This window comes from Dermochelys coriacea, chromosome 16 (assembly GCF_009764565.3).
Source record: "Dermochelys coriacea isolate rDerCor1 chromosome 16, rDerCor1.pri.v4, whole genome shotgun sequence".
In the NCBI taxonomy this organism is placed as follows: Eukaryota; Metazoa; Chordata; order Testudines; family Dermochelyidae; genus Dermochelys; species Dermochelys coriacea.
The window spans coordinates 13,127,317-13,144,931 of record NC_050083.1 but is presented as its reverse complement, the minus strand read 5'-3'; the positions used below and the strand labels follow the sequence as shown (position 1 = coordinate 13,144,931).

General features: G+C 45.5%; 1 protein-coding gene across 7 annotated transcripts in view; it reads left to right on the top strand.

The window, feature by feature from the left end:
* ZER1 (zyg-11 related cell cycle regulator) overlaps nt 1–17,615 on the top strand; it is a 24,356-nt gene extending 6,741 nt beyond the window's left edge. For all 7 annotated transcript variants that reach the window (XM_038375212.2, XM_043498851.1, XM_043498850.1 and 4 more), the window contains 15 exons: nt 616–902; nt 1,723–1,873; nt 2,269–2,705; nt 4,493–4,669; nt 5,938–6,052; nt 6,648–6,794; nt 7,194–7,367; nt 7,960–8,175; nt 9,782–9,823; nt 10,183–10,302; nt 11,232–11,347; nt 12,012–12,200; nt 13,354–13,451; nt 13,949–14,051; nt 15,789–17,615. In XM_038375212.2, the coding sequence (XP_038231140.1) occupies nt 745–902; nt 1,723–1,873; nt 2,269–2,705; nt 4,493–4,669; nt 5,938–6,052; nt 6,648–6,794; nt 7,194–7,367; nt 7,960–8,175; nt 9,782–9,823; nt 10,183–10,302; nt 11,232–11,347; nt 12,012–12,200; nt 13,354–13,451; nt 13,949–14,051; nt 15,789–15,846 (2,301 nt within the window). In that variant the 5' untranslated portion in view covers nt 616–744 and the 3' untranslated portion in view covers nt 15,847–17,615. The remainder of the gene's footprint in view (nt 1–615; nt 903–1,722; nt 1,874–2,268; nt 2,706–4,492; nt 4,670–5,937; nt 6,053–6,647; nt 6,795–7,193; nt 7,368–7,959; nt 8,176–9,781; nt 9,824–10,182; nt 10,303–11,231; nt 11,348–12,011; nt 12,201–13,353; nt 13,452–13,948; nt 14,052–15,788) is intronic.

The window sequence follows — 17,615 nt, the reverse complement described above, 5'->3', positions numbered from 1 at the left end:
CAGTTTGGTCTCTACTCAGTTTCATATCCTGCTTCTGGGGTGCTGGTATAATGCTGTGGGTTTGGAGCTTTCAGCACTGCAGGGGAAGGTTCAAATTAAGTACAAAGCAAAGTAGTTTAACTGAAATGAAAATAATAGAATCCTAGATGTTAGAGATGGGGCAAGCTGCTAGGTCCCATCAAGTCTGCGTGCTGGATTGTGCCCTAGAGTATATTTTCTAGTGATCTGCTCAGTCTAGTTTTATGTGACTCAATCAATGTGGCTTCCCCCACTTCCCTCTAAGAGGCTCATCTTCAGACAGATGCAGCTCACTATTTGGAAGCTTTTTTATAATGTTTAACCTAATTAATGAACATGGGTCCCATTAACTAACTAACCTTTATAGTATCAGGGAAGCTTGGGGATTATTATTCCCATTTTACTGGTGGAGAAACTGAGGCATAGAGAGGTTAAGGGCATTATTTGCAAATGGCCAGACATCTGCAATTCTCTTTGCCATCAACAGGAGACTGGTCCATGAACCTAGCCATCAGTGTCCCCCTAAGTACTGGCAGATTTTCAGGGTACTTTCCAAAGTACTTTTCTTTTATCTGATTGTCTTTCGTCTGCCTGCAGATGTCCTAATGTCACTGTAAATCCAGCTGGGAATCTTCTGAGGTTGGGGGGCAGGGATCCCTTGAATTGAAAAGCTTCCTTCTGCCAGAGTTCCCTGCTCCCCCTGCCCACCACCGCTATTCCCTGAAGATGGCATCTGACAGCCCAGAGTCGCTGATGACATTATGCACAGACTACTGCCTCCGCAACCTGGAGGGAACCCTCTGCTACCTATTGGACAACGAGACTCTCCGGCTTCACCCCGATGTCTTCCTGCCGAGTGAGATCTGTGACAAGCTCGTCAATGAGTACGTGATTGGCTTGTGTAGGTGCTGCTGTCCATCGGGGATGGAAGCTGGGGAAGAAGTCAGGACTCGAGGGGAGAGATGCATACACTTTACACTTATTTCTGCTTGATTCTTACATTAGAAATGTAGCTTTTGTCTAGCTTGTTTTTCCTGGAAAGCTTTATGATTGACTGGAGAACAAATAGGGATGTGCCCTTACAGGCAGCATGGCAGGGAAAACTGATAGTTGGAAAGAGATCTATGTTTATACAGCACCCACCACAATGGGGTCCTGGTCTATCTCATTTTCTGGTCCTTCAGGGAGAGCTCCAACAAACTCAGAAAGATTTAGTAGCTTAGAAAAAGTAGTGGGGGAAAAAAGGGGAAACATTGTTTTTTAAATTGAAAAATTCAAACCCCAGGGTGGAAAATAAAGAAAAATACTTATTTTCTTGGATCTCTTTCAGTTCCAAGAATCTTGGGTGTTACTTGTAACAACAGTAGGAAAGAAAATGTTGAGATGCAAGTGTGATTGTTATATTAGTGAGGTATTAGACCTGGGGCTTGATTCTCCATTGGCTTTAGGCACCACTATGCTGCATTACAGTATAGAGGGCCTTTAAAGTCAGCAGATTCCACCACCATCCCAGCCTTGTCCAGGGAATGCCCGTGGTGTCAGTGGGCATTCCCTGGACAGGCCACCCATGGGCTATCCCAGGAGATCAGAGGGAGAGTCTTTCACACACGCACGCTTTCTTGTGGCTATAGCTGTGATGAAAATCCTCCCAGGTGTGCCTATATCAACCCCACTGATGAGCTAACCCTGTTACCTCTCACATAGGTATGTGGAGCTGGTGAATGCAGACAGCATCTTTGAACCCCATGAGAGCTTCTTCACCCTGTTCTCAGATCCTCGGAGCACCAGGCTAGCCCGAATCCATTTGCGGGAGGATGTAGTGCAGGACCAGGACCTGGAAGCCATCAGAAAGCAGGTGGTATTGCATTTATGTCTTCCTGGCTGTCACTCTACAGCAACCCACAGCAGGGACCACTCACAATGCTCAGGGAGAACCATAGATTTCTTACTACCTGCTTTATCAGAATCCTAGCTGTGGGAGAACTTGAGGCTTCTCCATCCCCAGCCTTTCACAGCAGGAGTTGCTATAGGGAATGGAGTGGGAGCACTGGCTCTGTGGGAGCTCAGAGGACTCTAGTCCTAATCCTAATTGCTCCCAGAAGGAGCCACTGTAGGGAACAGTGTGGAAACACTGGCTGTGTGAGAGCTGAGCACTCCAGACCCAGCCTTTCCCAGCAAGAGTTGCTGTAGGGACTGGTGTAGGAACACTGACAATGAAGTAATTCTAACATTTTGGCTTCTTGCTTCCAGGACCTTGTTGAGCTGTCCCTGATTAACTGTGAGAAGCTGACAGCCAAGAGCCTGCAGACCCTACTGAGCTTCAGCCACACTCTAGTTTCTCTTAGCCTCTTTGGCTGCAGTAATCTCTTCTACGAGGAAGAGAACCCAGGAGGCTGTGAAGACGACTGCCTGGTGAACCCTACTCGCCAAGTCTTGGTCAAGGACTTTACCTTCGAGGGCTTCAGCCGCCTGCGCTTCCTGAACCTGGGCCGTATGACTGAGGGGGTGAACGTGGAGACATTGCTTCGGCCTTTGGCCTCCCTCACTGCCCTGGATCTCTCTGGGATCCAGCTCAATGATGTGGCATTTCTGACCCAGTGGAAGGACAGTCTGGTTTCCTTAGTGCTTTACAACATGGACCTTTCAGAGGAGCACATCCAAGTGATCTCACAGCTCCGCAAGCTCAGGTCAGCAGATGCCTCCCTCCTCACTTGTTCTTTCTCCACTGGGAGTTGCAGGTGCTCAGAGCTGCTCAGGAGTGAGCCCCTATGGTGATTTTCTGAGAGCATTTTCCCCATCCCAGATCTTAGGTTTGTGGTGGTGGAAGAACTGAACTTTCCCTCAAAGGCACTTGATCATTCACTTCCTTTGCATCTCAAAGCCCTTGCTGAAGCCCGTAGAGGTTTTTCCTGCATAAGGACAGCAAGATCAAGCACTCAGAGGGGGCTCCCTATGTTTATACCTGATCCTCAGTCAAAATTACTCCTGGTCTGTGGGCACACTTGGATGTTGGTATCACAGCAATAATTGCAGTGTGAAACCAAAACTGACTCCCATAAGTTGCTTATCGAATGAGGAAGTCCAATGTTTAAGCCTGACTCACAGATAAGAGAAAAATTTAGCAATCAGTGGTTGGCTTGAATCATCTGGTCACTGAGCACCACCAAAGTCCATTGAATGTGAAATAAGCAGCAGATCTTACTGCTCTGAGCGCAGAGTTAGAGAAAGAGGATGATCCAGGAAACAATGTCATCCAAAGTAGGCACCCCTGGCCTACCAGTGAGAATTAGTGCTGTCACATGACTCCATAGCTGCAAACATCGAGCACCACAATCACCAGCGAAACTGCACATTTGATACTAGGAATAGAATGCAGGACTTTCTGGTCCAAAACCACAGGGCTTCACCATTCAAATTAAAGGAGCCTCTCCACAGTCTTATCACTTATAGTCTCTGTAGGCTGTGGTTACTAGGGGGCACCATGTTCATACACATTAGACGTGTCAGAGAAGCACCAGAGGTAAAATTTTCAAAAGCATCCAAGTGACTTAGGAGCTAAGTCCCATTTTTAAAGTGATGTAAGCTCCTAAGTCCTGCTGATTTTTGTTAACTTCAACTCTTAAGTGCCCAAGTCACTTTAAAAATGGGACTTAGGCTCCTAAGTCACATACACCCTTTAGAAAATTCCAACCTATTAAATCTTTAATCACTAATGTGCAACCCAGTCCCTCTCTCTATCTCTCACACATTCTGGTAAGGACGTACCTGACCATCTGTCCAGTAGGGGGTACTGGAGCCACCACATGCCCCCTGTGGGTAGGCAGTTGTACTGATGAAGTGTATTACTATTATTACATGGTTTATTAACTTAATTTTATGTTGTGTTTTTCATATAACATCAAACATTTAAAAGTGTAGGGCAATGGTGCTGGTGTAATAGAGATTATTAAGATCTCTGTACAGTGTCATGGATACAACAATATCCAGGCTGGAAAAGAAAGAGACAAAGGGAGGAATCAGAGAGCTTTTGTCATTCATTTTGGAAGATGAGGTAACACACCTTTCTGGGGATGAGAAGATCTGGTGCAATTTGAGCCCCAGGTAGAAGATATGTAGCCAGTTCCATGGTTAGAGAAATGATCAGATGCCTGTTTAAGATGAAGACTGGGAAGGTAGGTTGCTCAGCCTACAGTAGTTGCCATTCTGGTTATTTAGCTGAGTAATTCTTTATACTCCATTTTGGACAGGCCCCACCAGGGATTTGTTGGTGTATAATCCAAGGGTACTGCGTGCACTTAGGTTATACACAGGACTCCATCCTGCTGCTAGTTCCACAGAGTCACATCCCTGTATCTTGGAAAACCAGCATTTGTGCTTGTGAATGGTCTCTGCAGGGCTGGGTTTGACCTGGAAGGATGGGGGAAGCCCCACGTGATGCTCTCCAGACTCTTAGATGCTTGCTCTCATTTTTCAGGCACTTGGATATTTCCCGAGACCGCCTGTCCAGTTATTACAAATTCAAGCTGACCCGGCGGGTGCTGAGCCTGTTTGTGGATAACCTGGTAAACCTCTCCTCACTAGATATCTCAGGGCACACCATGCTGGAGAACTGCACCATCTCAAGCATTGAGGAGAAAGTGGGTCAGACAAGGTAAGGCTAGAAGGCCAGGCAGGGATGGAGGTCACTGTGGATCTGTGGGAGGGGAAATTTCATTGAAAGCTGCAGCAAAGACAAATCTCTCTCTTGGGCTTTAGAATTCTTTAGAATTATTAATAATAACAACAAGAAAAAGAGATTTGTCACCAATTTCTAGTGACTCTAAAACCTCTCTCCAAGTGGGATTGATCACCATGGATGAGAGCTTCAGAACAGTCGTTAATTAATCCTACCTGGCTTTCATTCACATCCACATAGATTTTGCAGCTGTCCTTTTCCTTATACATTAGCCACATACTGACAGCTGTAAAAATAGTTTATATATCATCCACTTCCCTCCAAAAAGACCACAAACTGTACTCAAATAACTCTTGTCCACCACTGAAATGCAGTGAGTTCAGGGGAGGAGCACAGCTTCCTACATCAGCTTCACTACACAACAGTTTTTAGAAGTGTTAGCAAAGAATTATTTCTGCAGTTGAAATAACTGCAAGTATTTTAAGGAGCTCAAATTTACAATGCTAATATTGAGATTTGTCAATACCATCCCCAATGAGAGCCTAACTTCCTTATGCCCCTTTGAAAATCCCAACCACCATCTACAGGGAGCACTCTTATCTCTCGCTCCAAATCAGCCAGGAATTTTGCCCTCCCATATTCTGAGCTGTTACAGTGTGAAAGCAAAACTGCTGTGCGTAGCACTGGCTTCTTTACAGAATTCGTGGAGAACGTTGGCTGTAGATCTTCAAGGAATACCGGCGGTGATGCAGCAATCACTGCTGATAGTGTTCTGAGTCAATTCCGACCCAATGCTTCATTGTAATGAGAGGGATGTTGAGCTGATGGCGATCCTTCAGAGGAGACATAAAATCAGGTTCCTGACTATTTATGATCATTAGAAATCCCATCGCCCTTTTTGTAACAATCAGTTGTATCCCTAGCCAAACTTGGGTAACTATAGTCTCCCTGCCTGAATTCCTACCGTCGTTTCTGTTGGACACATTCACTTCTTGTGCAGACCAGTAGGGATCATCTGTGATGAAAGGTCCTATCGAGGAGTATGATGTGACTGCCTTTAAAGATGCGATTGTCTTTAAGAAACCCTAAATAGGATTTTGATGGGATATGACTGAATTTAGACCCAGTTACTCTGGTTTGTTGTGAAGCGTAATCAAAGCAGGCAGGAAGCTCTGTAACTATCTCTGTGCTGGAGGCAGCTGAATAAGCAGAGCTCAGACATGGACAATCTCTTCTTTTCCCAGCATTGAGCCATCAAAGAGCAGTATTGCCCCCTTCAGAGATCTGAAACGACCGCTTCAGTTCCTGGGCCTCTTTGAGACCTCTCTTTGCCGTCTGACGCATATTCCAGCCTACAAGGTAAAGGGCCAATGGGAAAATTCTCAAAAAGGGTCTGAAGTTAGAGAGTCTGCCAGCATATCAGAGCTCTCAGGCTCTGTGGAAGTGATCCATGTGCCTTTTGAACTTTGGGTCCCCCTGTTGGAAGAATGCTGCAGTGGTGCAAGGTCCGTGCCCCATGCAATGTATGTGAGGGCTAAAAACAGCCGTTTAGAAAGGATCCTAGGATCCTGGTAAAGACACACATGCACCCTGTCCATTCCCCACCCTGCTTGTAGCACAAAGGGCACTCGACAACAGGTGTCTGAGGCTTAAGAAGAAGTAGCCATATATAACTCTGCAAAGAGATACCACCCTGCCCTGCAGGAACCACTTCCTGCAAGGTTGGGCTGAGAGGTAACTCAGCCTGTGTGCTGATATCTTGGGCCTCATCAGAATGAATCCTGCTAGCTGTATAGAAAAGGGCTGAGAGAGTGCATGCACCATTTGAGCTGCCACGTACAGACTCCTCTCCCTGCGGATCCCCCATTCTCTTGCTGGCCTCTCTCTTGAACGACCCCCTCCCTTGCTGGTCTCTTCCTCTCTGGACATGATTTTTTTCTTTCCTTGCTGCCAGGTGAGTGGGGACAAGAATGAAGAGCAGGTGCTGAATGCTATCGAGGCATACACTGAACACCGGCCCGAAATCACATCCCGGGCCATCAATCTCCTTTTTGATATCGCCCGCATTGAGCGCTGCAACCAGCTGCTGAGAGCACTGCAGGTGAGCACACAGGCACTTACCCACAGGCAGTGCTCAGCTCCCTTGAGCACAGTCAGATTTAGGGGGAGGGGGATTTTACAGCACAAAAATCAAACCTTTCCCCAGGACTTAGGGCTTGATCCAAAGCCTATTAAAGTCAAAGGAAAGATTCCCATTTCCTTTGGCTTCAGTGGGTTTTGGATCAGGGTCCTAAAGAGGAACTTCCAGTAGCATGATGGAAATAGGGTCCTTGATTTTAGGAGGTGTCTTATGATCTCATTGAACGACTGTTCCAGCTGTGCCTGTGTGCTCTTCGTCCCTTGAATGCTTGTATTGGTCTTTTCCTGCGTAATGGTAACGGTTACATGAGGGCCCAGCTGGGACTAAATGGCACTAAAAGCTCCCGTTGTTTCTTTGTAGCTAGTGATCACAGCTCTCAAGTGTCACAAGTACGATAAGAACATCCAGGTGACTGGGAGCGCAGCCCTTTTCTACCTAACAAATTCAGAGTATCGGATGGAGCAGAGCGTGAAGCTGCGGCGTCAGGTGATCCAGGTGGTGCTGAATGGCATGGAGTCTTACCAGGAAGTGACAGTAAGAGCTCAGTCAACTTCACCATGCTCTCACTGTTCTCCCTCTTCCCTTTCTCCCAGTAATAGGCCATTTCCAGTACTTTGTACCTTCTGGGCGCTTTGACCCTATTGAATGTGTACCACGGCATGCGCTAGAGAAGCCGTTGCCTATATCTGGTCATGAATTCATTTTATGGGTGGGTGGGTGCAATTTTATGTGGGACCTACATTGTACATGTTATGGCGACGTTGTTCTGTAGTAATACGGGGGAAGAAAGAGGTGATAATGGTGCATGTGTATTTGTGGCAAAGGTGACTGGCTTAGGATTGCATGTGGACTGTGCAGATGGTGGTGGGGTTGGGTAGCAGATGGACAGTGTGCATGCGGTGAGAGGGTTGAGCTGTAGGCTGGTGAAGCTATGGTGTGGGGAGTGCATATGCAGTGTGGTGTTGGGTTGGAGAGTGATGCATGTGTGTGTGGTGTTTGTGTTGAGATGGAAGACAGTGACAACGCTGTGTGGCATCTGTACATGTGCTTATGGGGTTTTGCACATACTTGTAGGATGATCCGTCTTTTCAGCCCACCCACAGCTTGCTCTGCTTCCCCCCGGTAGGTGCAGCGGAACTGCTGCCTGACGCTGTGTAACTTCAGCATCCCAGAGGAGCTGGAATTCCAGTACCATCGTGTCAACGAGCTGCTGCTGAACATCCTGAACCCTACTCGGCAGGATGAGTCCATCCAGCGCATCGCTGTACACCTCTGCAATGCCTTGGTCTGCCAAGTGGACAATGACCATAAGGAGGCTGTGGGCAAGATGGGGTTTGTCATGGTTGGTATGGTCCCAGGATGGCTGCTAATTCCTACCCCAGACTGGGCTAGAGTCCTGTGTGAACATACTTTCTGAGACTTCCACTGGACGTGTCAGTGGAGTAGGTCCAGTAACTAATCCAGCCCCCGAGGGTCATAGAAAAGTATTGCAGTCAAGGAAAGCTAGAGTCCTAGCAGTGCTGTCCTATCATGGAATTCACCATCCTTAAGCTGAGCCCCTTGAAAACGTGCCAGCAGGAGAAGTTATTGCTTCCTTGATGTGCTATTAGAGTTAGTGTTTGTTTGAGGGCAGGGGAGGAGGCATGATCTCAACACAAAGCCAGGAGTCACGACTCCTGAGTTCTAATCTTGGCTCTGCTACAAATTTATCATGTGGCCTTGGGTAAGCCCTGTAACCTCTCTGTGCCAGTCTCTCCATCAGTAAAAGGTAGACCATCCCAAAGAAAAGTAATGTTGGATGGGGTAGGCTTCACACTGGGCAGTATTGTTTTCCTCCTCATAAAAAAAAGTTGTTTCTGCAACTAGCACAATCCTCTTGTGAACAATGTAAGGGTTTTCATTTGGACATGTCTGAGTAACAACCTTGCCCCTGCTTTTCAATACAAAATGGCCCAGCAGGTCAGGAAGGCTCTCCTGCCTCCCCAGAGATAGGAAAAGCTGCTGCCCATTTGGAGATAATAAAATATGCAGAACCTTTCCATTGTGGTTACTGCATGGACAGCACTTCCAGTGTGCCAAGAGTCAGACCTCCCTTCACACCTTCAGTTACATAGATTGGGTGGACATGTTTCTTTGTCTCACTTGATAGACAACACTGTCCAAGTAATGGACCAGAAATTGTGCATATAGGTGTATGTACACAGTTTTGGGTGGTTTCCAAGTCCCCCGAAGTCCCTACAGGTAGTCACTCTGCTCATTTTTTGACATAACCATAATCTCTTCCTGGCTTTAACTCTCCTGCCTCATTCCAGTTCCTTATCCTCCTCTTCAAGACTCTGCTCGGGTCCTCTCCCATACCTCCGACCTCATCTCCTCCAACAAAATTTCCTATACCCCAAGCTCTTCCCTGTCTTTCCTTTGGTCTCCTTCACCCACTCTTGACTTCATGGCTCCTTCCATGCTCCCCCTTGAGTTTGCAACAGCATCCCAGTTAAAGTCCACCAACTTCTAAGGACCCATCTTTTTCATGAAGCTATAAAGAGCACACACCAGACTATTTATTTCTCATTGGGCTGTTCTGTACCGAATTCTGCATTTTTGTGCATTTAGCTGTTTAGGCCAGGGACTTTGTTATCTGGATGGTACAGGTCATCCGTCATACTGTGCTGTGTGAACCAGTGGAATCGTTGTTTATACAGTGCCATTGAACCAGAGAAAATAACACTAATCTCGGAAGGGATGGGAGGGGTGTTTACACCTTGTGAATCAGATTCCAGATGCATAGAGCCAAATCCAATCCATGAGTAAGCATAACTGCCGTTGACTTCGGTGAGAGCTGTGCCAGACTATGCAAGGGTTGAGTTTGATGTTATTTTAATCTCTGTGATTCCTGGCCTGTTCCCAGACATGCTCTTACACTTCTCATGCCCTCTTCTCTCTGCCCACAGACCATGCTAAAGTTGATTCAGAAGAAGCTGGTAGATAAAACAGTAAGTGTTTCTTCTTAAAATCTGTAAGCAAAATATACTCCAGTTATATTCAGTCTGATCCTGAGGTGGAGAGGTCAGCCCAAGGGTGCTAGGAATCCAGTCACATTGCACCAGCAATTTTCCAGGTGTCCCCAGAGGCTTGTGGGGACTTGGCTCCTCTGAACAAACTGGATAATGGTAATGTTTGTGCTGGTGGGTCTGAACTCAATAAAAACTGGTCTCTTCCAAGGTGACAGCAGTTCCCCATCCTTCTGATTAGTTTGCACTGGGCTCCTGTATTACAGGCACTCTGTCTTCAGTTGCCTGTGTCACATACTCCATTCCACTGTTTTACTGTCTCCTTCCCTCTGGCTCGACAGTGTGATCAGGTAATGGAGTTCTCCTGGAGCGCCCTGTGGAATATCACAGACGAAACCCCCGATAACTGTGAGATGTTTCTCAACTACAGTGGCATGAAGCTCTTCCTGGAGTGCCTGAAAGTAAGTGCTGCCCAGTATCCTCTACACCAGAGGTTACCAAACTCTTCTTATTGTGTACCCCCTTCCAGATCTACCAGCTACCTGTGGACCCCTACCCTTCTCATTGCTGATATTTTTTGTGTGCTCTTTTTAACACTACCTGTCTTTAGCCATCTGTCCATATTTCACTATTACATATAGATATAGTGTGACAAGTACAACTGAAAAAAACCCTGACTAAGTTCTGAGTTGCTGGGAACTCAGCCCACGCTATATGGTGATTGGAGTGGAGGGTTCTGTAAATCAACATCTCTGTTTCTGTATTCTCATTGGTACATCTTGAAGTAAATTAACTATCCTATTTTATTTAACAAATTCCCACAGAGTTTTAAAGCTTCGACTGAGTAGCCTATTATGAAAATGCAATGAATAAAATAATTTAATAAATAAAATCCACCATTACACAATTTCTCATGAGTAGCCCCCAGAAATATGGTATGCATACCACTGTTTAGGAATGCTCTCCACTGTCACATTTGGGACTGAGTTCTGGCTCATCTGATCCCTGCTGAAAGCTTCATCTGTTGCACAAATAGAAAGAAGAAAAGACTTATACACATTCTGCCCATTCCCCCTCCACATACATACATCCTATGAGCACAAGGAAACAGCACACTTCTACCTCATTTACTCTCTCTCCCACTCCCTGTCCTGTCCCTGGAGATGCATTTCCCTCTAGTGGCCATGTCAAGCAGTGGAGAACTGTCGCTTGCTTTGCAGTGGTTTGGTTCTCTCCCACCTGTCATGTGTTTTAAATGCTAGAAACCTCACCACACCAAGAGGAGAGCTCCATTCCTGATTGCTGGGAAATAGTCTGCTTTCCTGGATTTGCTGCATCATCAGTCACAATGGTCATACTTTTGTTTTACACATGTTCTTTGTTTCCTCAGGAGTTCCCAGAGAAGCAGGAGCTGCACCGTAACATGTTGGGACTTCTGGGAAATGTGGCGGAGGTGAAAGAGCTCCGTCCACAGCTCATGACCTCCCAGTTCATCAGTGTGTTCAGGTTGGTGCATCACTGATCAAGAAGCAGTATGGTCTAATGGTTAGAGCCATGGACTGTGAGCCAGGAGACCTGGCTGCTCTTCCAGACTGCCACTGAGTCACTGTGTGACATAGGGCAGTCACTTACCATTTGTGCATCAGTTTTCCCCCTTGTTAAACAAAACGAAAAAAGCATAGTGGAACTCGCCCAGTTTGTAAAGTGCTTTGGAATCTTCAGAGGATGGCTGCAATCTAAATACAAAGTATGATCTATAAAACCAGTTTGGGAAGCTGGTGTTTGTCAAGCTGTTTTGCATAGGTTGCTGTGTCAAGTCATAATCTCCTAACTGGACTGATCTGATGAGCTCTGGTTAAAGTTCACAGGGGCTGCACTCTTTGCATACTAAGTTTTTTTTTGCCTTGCATAATGACAGGTTTCAGAGTAGTAGCCGTGTTAGTCTGTATTCGCAAAAAGAAAAGGAGTACTTGTGGCACCTTAGAGACTAACAAATTTATTAGAGCATAAGCTTTCGTGAATGCATCCAATGAAGTGAGCTGTAGCTCACGAAAGCTTATGCTCTAATAAATTTGTTAGTCTCTAAGGTGCCACAAGTACTCCTTTTCTTTTTAAGTTTTTTTTGTCCCTGATGTGCTGCATAAGGCTATCTTATCTTCTATCTTGGCAGTAACCTGTTGGAGAGCAAAGCAGATGGGATTGAGGTATCTTACAACGCATGTGGGGTTCTCTCCCACATCATGTTTGATGGTCCAGAGGCTTGGGGTATCTGTGAGCCACGCCGAGAGGAAGTAGTAGACAGGATGTGGGCAGCCATCCAGAGCTGGGACATTAACTCCAGAAGAAATATCAATTACAGGTGAGGGATGTTGGATCTTGGCCCATTTATTCCATGAGTGGGGATTGTCCCAAGAAGTAACCTCAAGCATGCTGAAGTCTGCAAGAAAGGTGGAGATTTAATCAAGTGTAGTATTTCTCCCTGGAGTGAGGAAGAAATTTCCCACGTGGACATACTATTTTAGTTGGGGTTTTTCAACTTCCTTTGAAGCATGTGGTACTGGCCACCACTGGAGATTAGAGGAACCATTGGTCTAATCTGGACAGGCAGTTGCTACACTTCTAAGCAGAATATGGAGAAAATTAAAATAGTCTGGATATCTAGTTTCTCTTGAGGGAACACAGTAGGACTAGAACTTGTCTTGCATGTTTCTGGTGGAATTGGATTGTGCAGGAAACATGGAATCCTACTGTTTTAGTCTGCTCAAAAACATTTCTCTAAGGAACCCCTCTCTTGCTGTTGGTTAAATTCCGATTCCTAATGAAAGGTACAGCTATGGTGAATGTCCCTGTCTCCACGAAACGGTTCGCTGCAGCCTTCAGTCTGCCTTTGGGGATGTTTAGACAAGCCTCCCCAAATTCCCTTCAGATGTTACAGTGATTTGTGGAATAACCCTAAGGCTCCTGCTGTGAGAGCTTCGTCAGGAACTCTGGAATGCCACAATGCACTAGTACAACAACAGATGGAATGAATTGCTGGTGAGGATGCTGTACAAGTGTGATTTCAACACCTGATTTGCAGTGTAGATACACTTCACTTTTGCAAGAACAAATGGCGCAGCCACTGTTTATCAATGATTAGTGTCCCCTCAGCTGTACCTTGGCCTAGGGTAGATAGAGGCCCTTTAAGTGTAGCCCATCTACAGAGTGATCAGCACTGCTGAATTTCAGCTTTCTTAAGGAAATGTGACTGGAACAGGATATAAATTAATTCCCCGTTTAATCCTTCAGAGCTGGTTCTCAGTGCTGCATGGTAGTATTAAACAGCAGGGATTGAGCCTGTCAGTACCACAAACTATGACTGACTCTTTGATACTGGAAGCTGATATGCCAATGAGCTTTACTGCTGGGTAAAGTATTAGCTCTGACTGCGAAGCTTCCAGTACCAAAGCAGGAAAAGATGCTGAAACAGCAGCTTTTGGGTTTCTCATTTTTTTCTTTAATATTCGTTGCAGGTCATTTGAACCGATCCTTCGACTCCTTCCGCAAGGGATCTCTCCTGTCAGCCAGCATTGGGCTACTTGGGCTCTCTATAACCTTGTCTCTGTTTACCGTAAGTCCCTCCATAGAGAACATTATAAATGCAGTGAAAAGGTTGGGGCTATGAATTGTCATACACTGTGCCTGTTAGACGGCAGGGGTGGCGAAAAGTCAAGGGAAACTATTTTCAGAGACCTGTAGGTTAATGCAGAGTACGTGGCTAACTCCAAGGCAGATCCTTGAAGTTACCAAGAATGTTCTAAGCCAGAACTAAGAAGACAACATAGACTTAGTGCATGAGAACAGCCTTCTGGAGCTTCCATCACTCTAGCAAGCTTGAGTGCTGAATTGGTTTCTATCTCCGATAGAAACCAGATTGGATGCACCTAAGAGCCACTAGAAAGAGAAACTTGTACCCTATGGCTTACCAGCCAGCAACCTTCTCACTGCTTCTCTATCTCCTCTTGATTTGAGCTCATTGCCTTGGGAGAAGAGTCAGGCTGCAGAATGTAGAGATTTGACCCAGTAGGAGTGAAGATTCCCAGGGTTCTATTTCCCCCTTCTTTACAGCTGACAAGTACTGCCCCCTGCTGATCAAAGAAGGTGGAATGCCCCTTCTGAAGGAGGTGATTAAGATGGCTTCAGCACGGCAGGAGACCAAGGAAATGGCCCGGTAGGAAACCAATACGTTATTAAACATGCAGTCTTGGTTTAGGATTTTTTATATATAAGTATGAGAGTAAAGCTATCAAATATAGGCCAATGAGTATGTGATTAGGGATGGAGAGAACATAGTAGTAGTGTGTATAAGTAGATAGAAAAGATGGGAAGGATATAGGTGAATTGAGAGTTGTTCATAGATGGGGAATAGACAAGAATGAATGGGTGGATGAGTTCGGTGGATAGGACAGTAAGGTATCAATGGACTCCTAGAAGGTATCTAGATGAATAGTAGAGCCATACCTCTTAACTAGATCTGATTATGAGGATAGCGTCCCGTTTATTTCCGTCCCTCAAACTTGGTGTTACCTTACTGTTTATACATTTTTACATACTGTTTGTACATCATTTACACTAGAAGAGCTGAGTCACGTGACAAAATTGATGGAGAATGTCTTACATAGTAAAATGAATCTACCATTTTCCCAAGCTTCTTCCTCTGACGTTTGATATCAGAACCTTCCTTTTAGGTCATTCTTTCAGATTTTAAAAGCCAGTTGTATACATCTAATCCATGGCAAGTTGAGAGCTATGACTTGATAGATATAGGGAAAATGGAAAAGATAGGTGGATATTTTCTGGGAATATGTGTATTGTGTATGTGTGACAGACACTTCCAGTAGCTGAAAGAATGATAAATGGTGGAGGAGATTAATGAAGTTTATGGAAGATAGAGTAAGAGATTGAATAATAGGGTAGATGAATTGTGTATGGGTTAGATGCATGAATGATAGGGACAATAGAAGAATGGTGAATGGAAAGTGTATGAATAACATGGTAAGTAGATGGCAAGGAATAGCTAAATTGCAGACATATGGGTACAAGGATAGATGACAGAAAAGTAGGTGAATGATGGATGTTTGGATGAGCAGATTATTAGATGTGTTGATGACAGAAAAGTGTTTGGATGGGAGATGAGGGTGTGATGGCCAGTGAATAATGGGTAGGTTGATAAATGGACAGGTGTGGATCTGGATGTATACCTGGGGTTCACGAACCCCTGGGTTTGCAGAATGTTACAGGGGGTTCGCCAGAAAAATTTCACTAATGGTGGCCAGAGGACCCCGGGCATTGGAGGCAGCAGGTGGGACCCAGTTGCAGGGCTGGCAGCCCAAGGCGTGTGGGGCCGGGCAGTTGGGGCCGGTGGCCCGAGCCCTGCCCCTGTGAGCGGGGGAGCCGGCCGCCTGAACCCCAGCACTCCACACGGGGCTGGCAGCCTGAGCCCCAGGGAAACTGGGGACAGGCAGTTGAGTCTGGCAGCCCAAGTCCCGGCAGTCAGCAGGTCCTGCAGCCCAAGCTCAGTTGACCAGGGCGGTCAACGGGGTCCAGCAGCAGGAGCTCGCAGAGTGTGGAGGAAATTTAAACTTAACTCCCTGGAAATGTTCATTTTTAGAAGGGGGTTTCCGAGATTTCACAATTTAATGAAAGGGGTTCACGGGCTGTTAAAGTTTGGGAACCACTGATGTATACTAATGTTGGAAGGGATTGGTTGTAAGTGTGTAACTAGAGCTGTTTTTGTTGAGATATACTTGTAACACAGGTACTGGGTTGATGCATGTCTCAGGATAGGCTCCCCGATACATACACTACATTTAAATGTAGGTGACAGTGCCTTATGCTTATGGCCCACTTCATTATTTTCCTAGTCTTTGAACTAAACCTTTTCTCCTTGTCCTTATTTTGTCCATAGGAAAGTTATAGAGCACTGCAGTAACTTTAAAGAGGAGAACATGGACACTTCCAGATAGAGGCAATGATCTAACAACGCCTCTTGCCAGCACTGTATCCAGCTTCTCTCTAATTCACTGTATATAGAGAGGACTCTTTCCCACCAACTTGGCAGTTGGAAGGAACCTGTGTGTGTGTGTGTGTGTGTGTATGTGTATGGGTGTGTGTGTGTGAGAGAGAGAGAGACCCTCAGTAGATGAAGGTGCACAGGGGTGGGGTGGGGGGACCTTTTGCACAACAAATGCTTTCTTTAAATTAGTAGGTTTTTCGTTATGAAGTATGGATTGACGTTTTGTGTATATGATTTCTGTATAAAAAACAAAAAAAATGTATCTTTTGACCTTTTTTAGACCACATGAGAAGCCTCAAATGAATGTGAGCTTGACGATCTAGCTGTGTGATTGATATTGTGACCTTTTTTTATTTCACACCTTTAGACAATTCCCCTTCACTATATTGCATGAGGTCCTGTCATGTCCACAAGAACAGCTAGTCCAGCATCATGGCCACATCTCTACAGTGGGGTTGTAGGCACTGATCAATGATCTATTTGCCTCGAGGGGGAAAAATAATGCTAAGAGATTGAGACCAAAGGAATCCGAATATTTGTCAGTAGAATAGTAAGGGGAGAAAGAGCTTTCAAGCCATTTCAGTCAGTTTTTGTACAGGGGTGCTACTAGTGGAACCTTGATGGATTGTATCAAGTGAATCTGGAAATTCCTTGCTGTAAAGCATTCCCATTAACCCTTTAAAGCCAGGAGTTTTGACTTTGCCCAGTAGCGCTACAGTGGTACCTTTCAACCATCTGGCACCACAGAGTGAAGGAAAGGCTTGAAAAACCAGCTGTCCTGCCCTTAAGAATGGAGGGTGTTTTCCTGCAAGGGATACTGTGGAATGAAGAATCAGGTTCATTCACAGAGGGGGCTAATCTCTCCAGCTCTCCATGCAAGGCCTTTTACCACCTCTTTTTTTTTAAATTGTGTTTTCTGTGTTTTATGGTAAAGGCTGCAAACACCAGAGGGTGAGTTTCCCCTCACCCATGGCCAACTCTCTCTGGGACCCAGGCCAGTCACTACTGCATGATTTGGTGACTTTGGAATTTGTGAGGGATTGGGAGTTTTCTCTCTTTTCTTAAGTCTGGGCCAACATTTGCCACGTTAAATGGGGATTCAAGCCTCACTGTGTATCAAACACATTGCAGCACAATGCCTGATTTACAATGGTCCCAGGGTCTTCATTTGTATGACTTGCCAAGGTTTGCCTGAAATCTAGGTCCCCCAGCAGCACATTGTGCAACCTGCAGAACCCAAACTTGCGACCCTTCTCCTTGTCCTGGTTCTTTCACAGTTAAGATAATCTTCTTCCCGTAGAAATGGCTATGTACCCAGGAACAGCCAGGAGAGATTTGGCCTACTTGAGCTGGGACATTTCAGGCCACTGAGACAGCACAATAAGCCTGTCTGTCTTTCCTCTGCTCTCTCCTCCTATCCATTGCGCTGTGATTTGATTCGCTGCTATGGCTGAGGTTCTCCTAATGTTCAGGGTAAATGCTGCGGTCATTGTGGATGGTATGGACAATTCTTAGGGCCATTAAGTGACATTTTAAATGACAGAACCCAGCTGCCCTGGAGAGGTTTAGTTTTTCTGCCCAGATGGTGTTAATGTTGTTGTTTTTTTTCCTTTTTAACCCTATGTCATTTGTTTTGATGGTGGGCTTGCTTTGTTTGTTTGCTTGTTTTCCTTGTAAGTACTTTTCAAACTTATAGATATATATACTTGTGTCACTTTT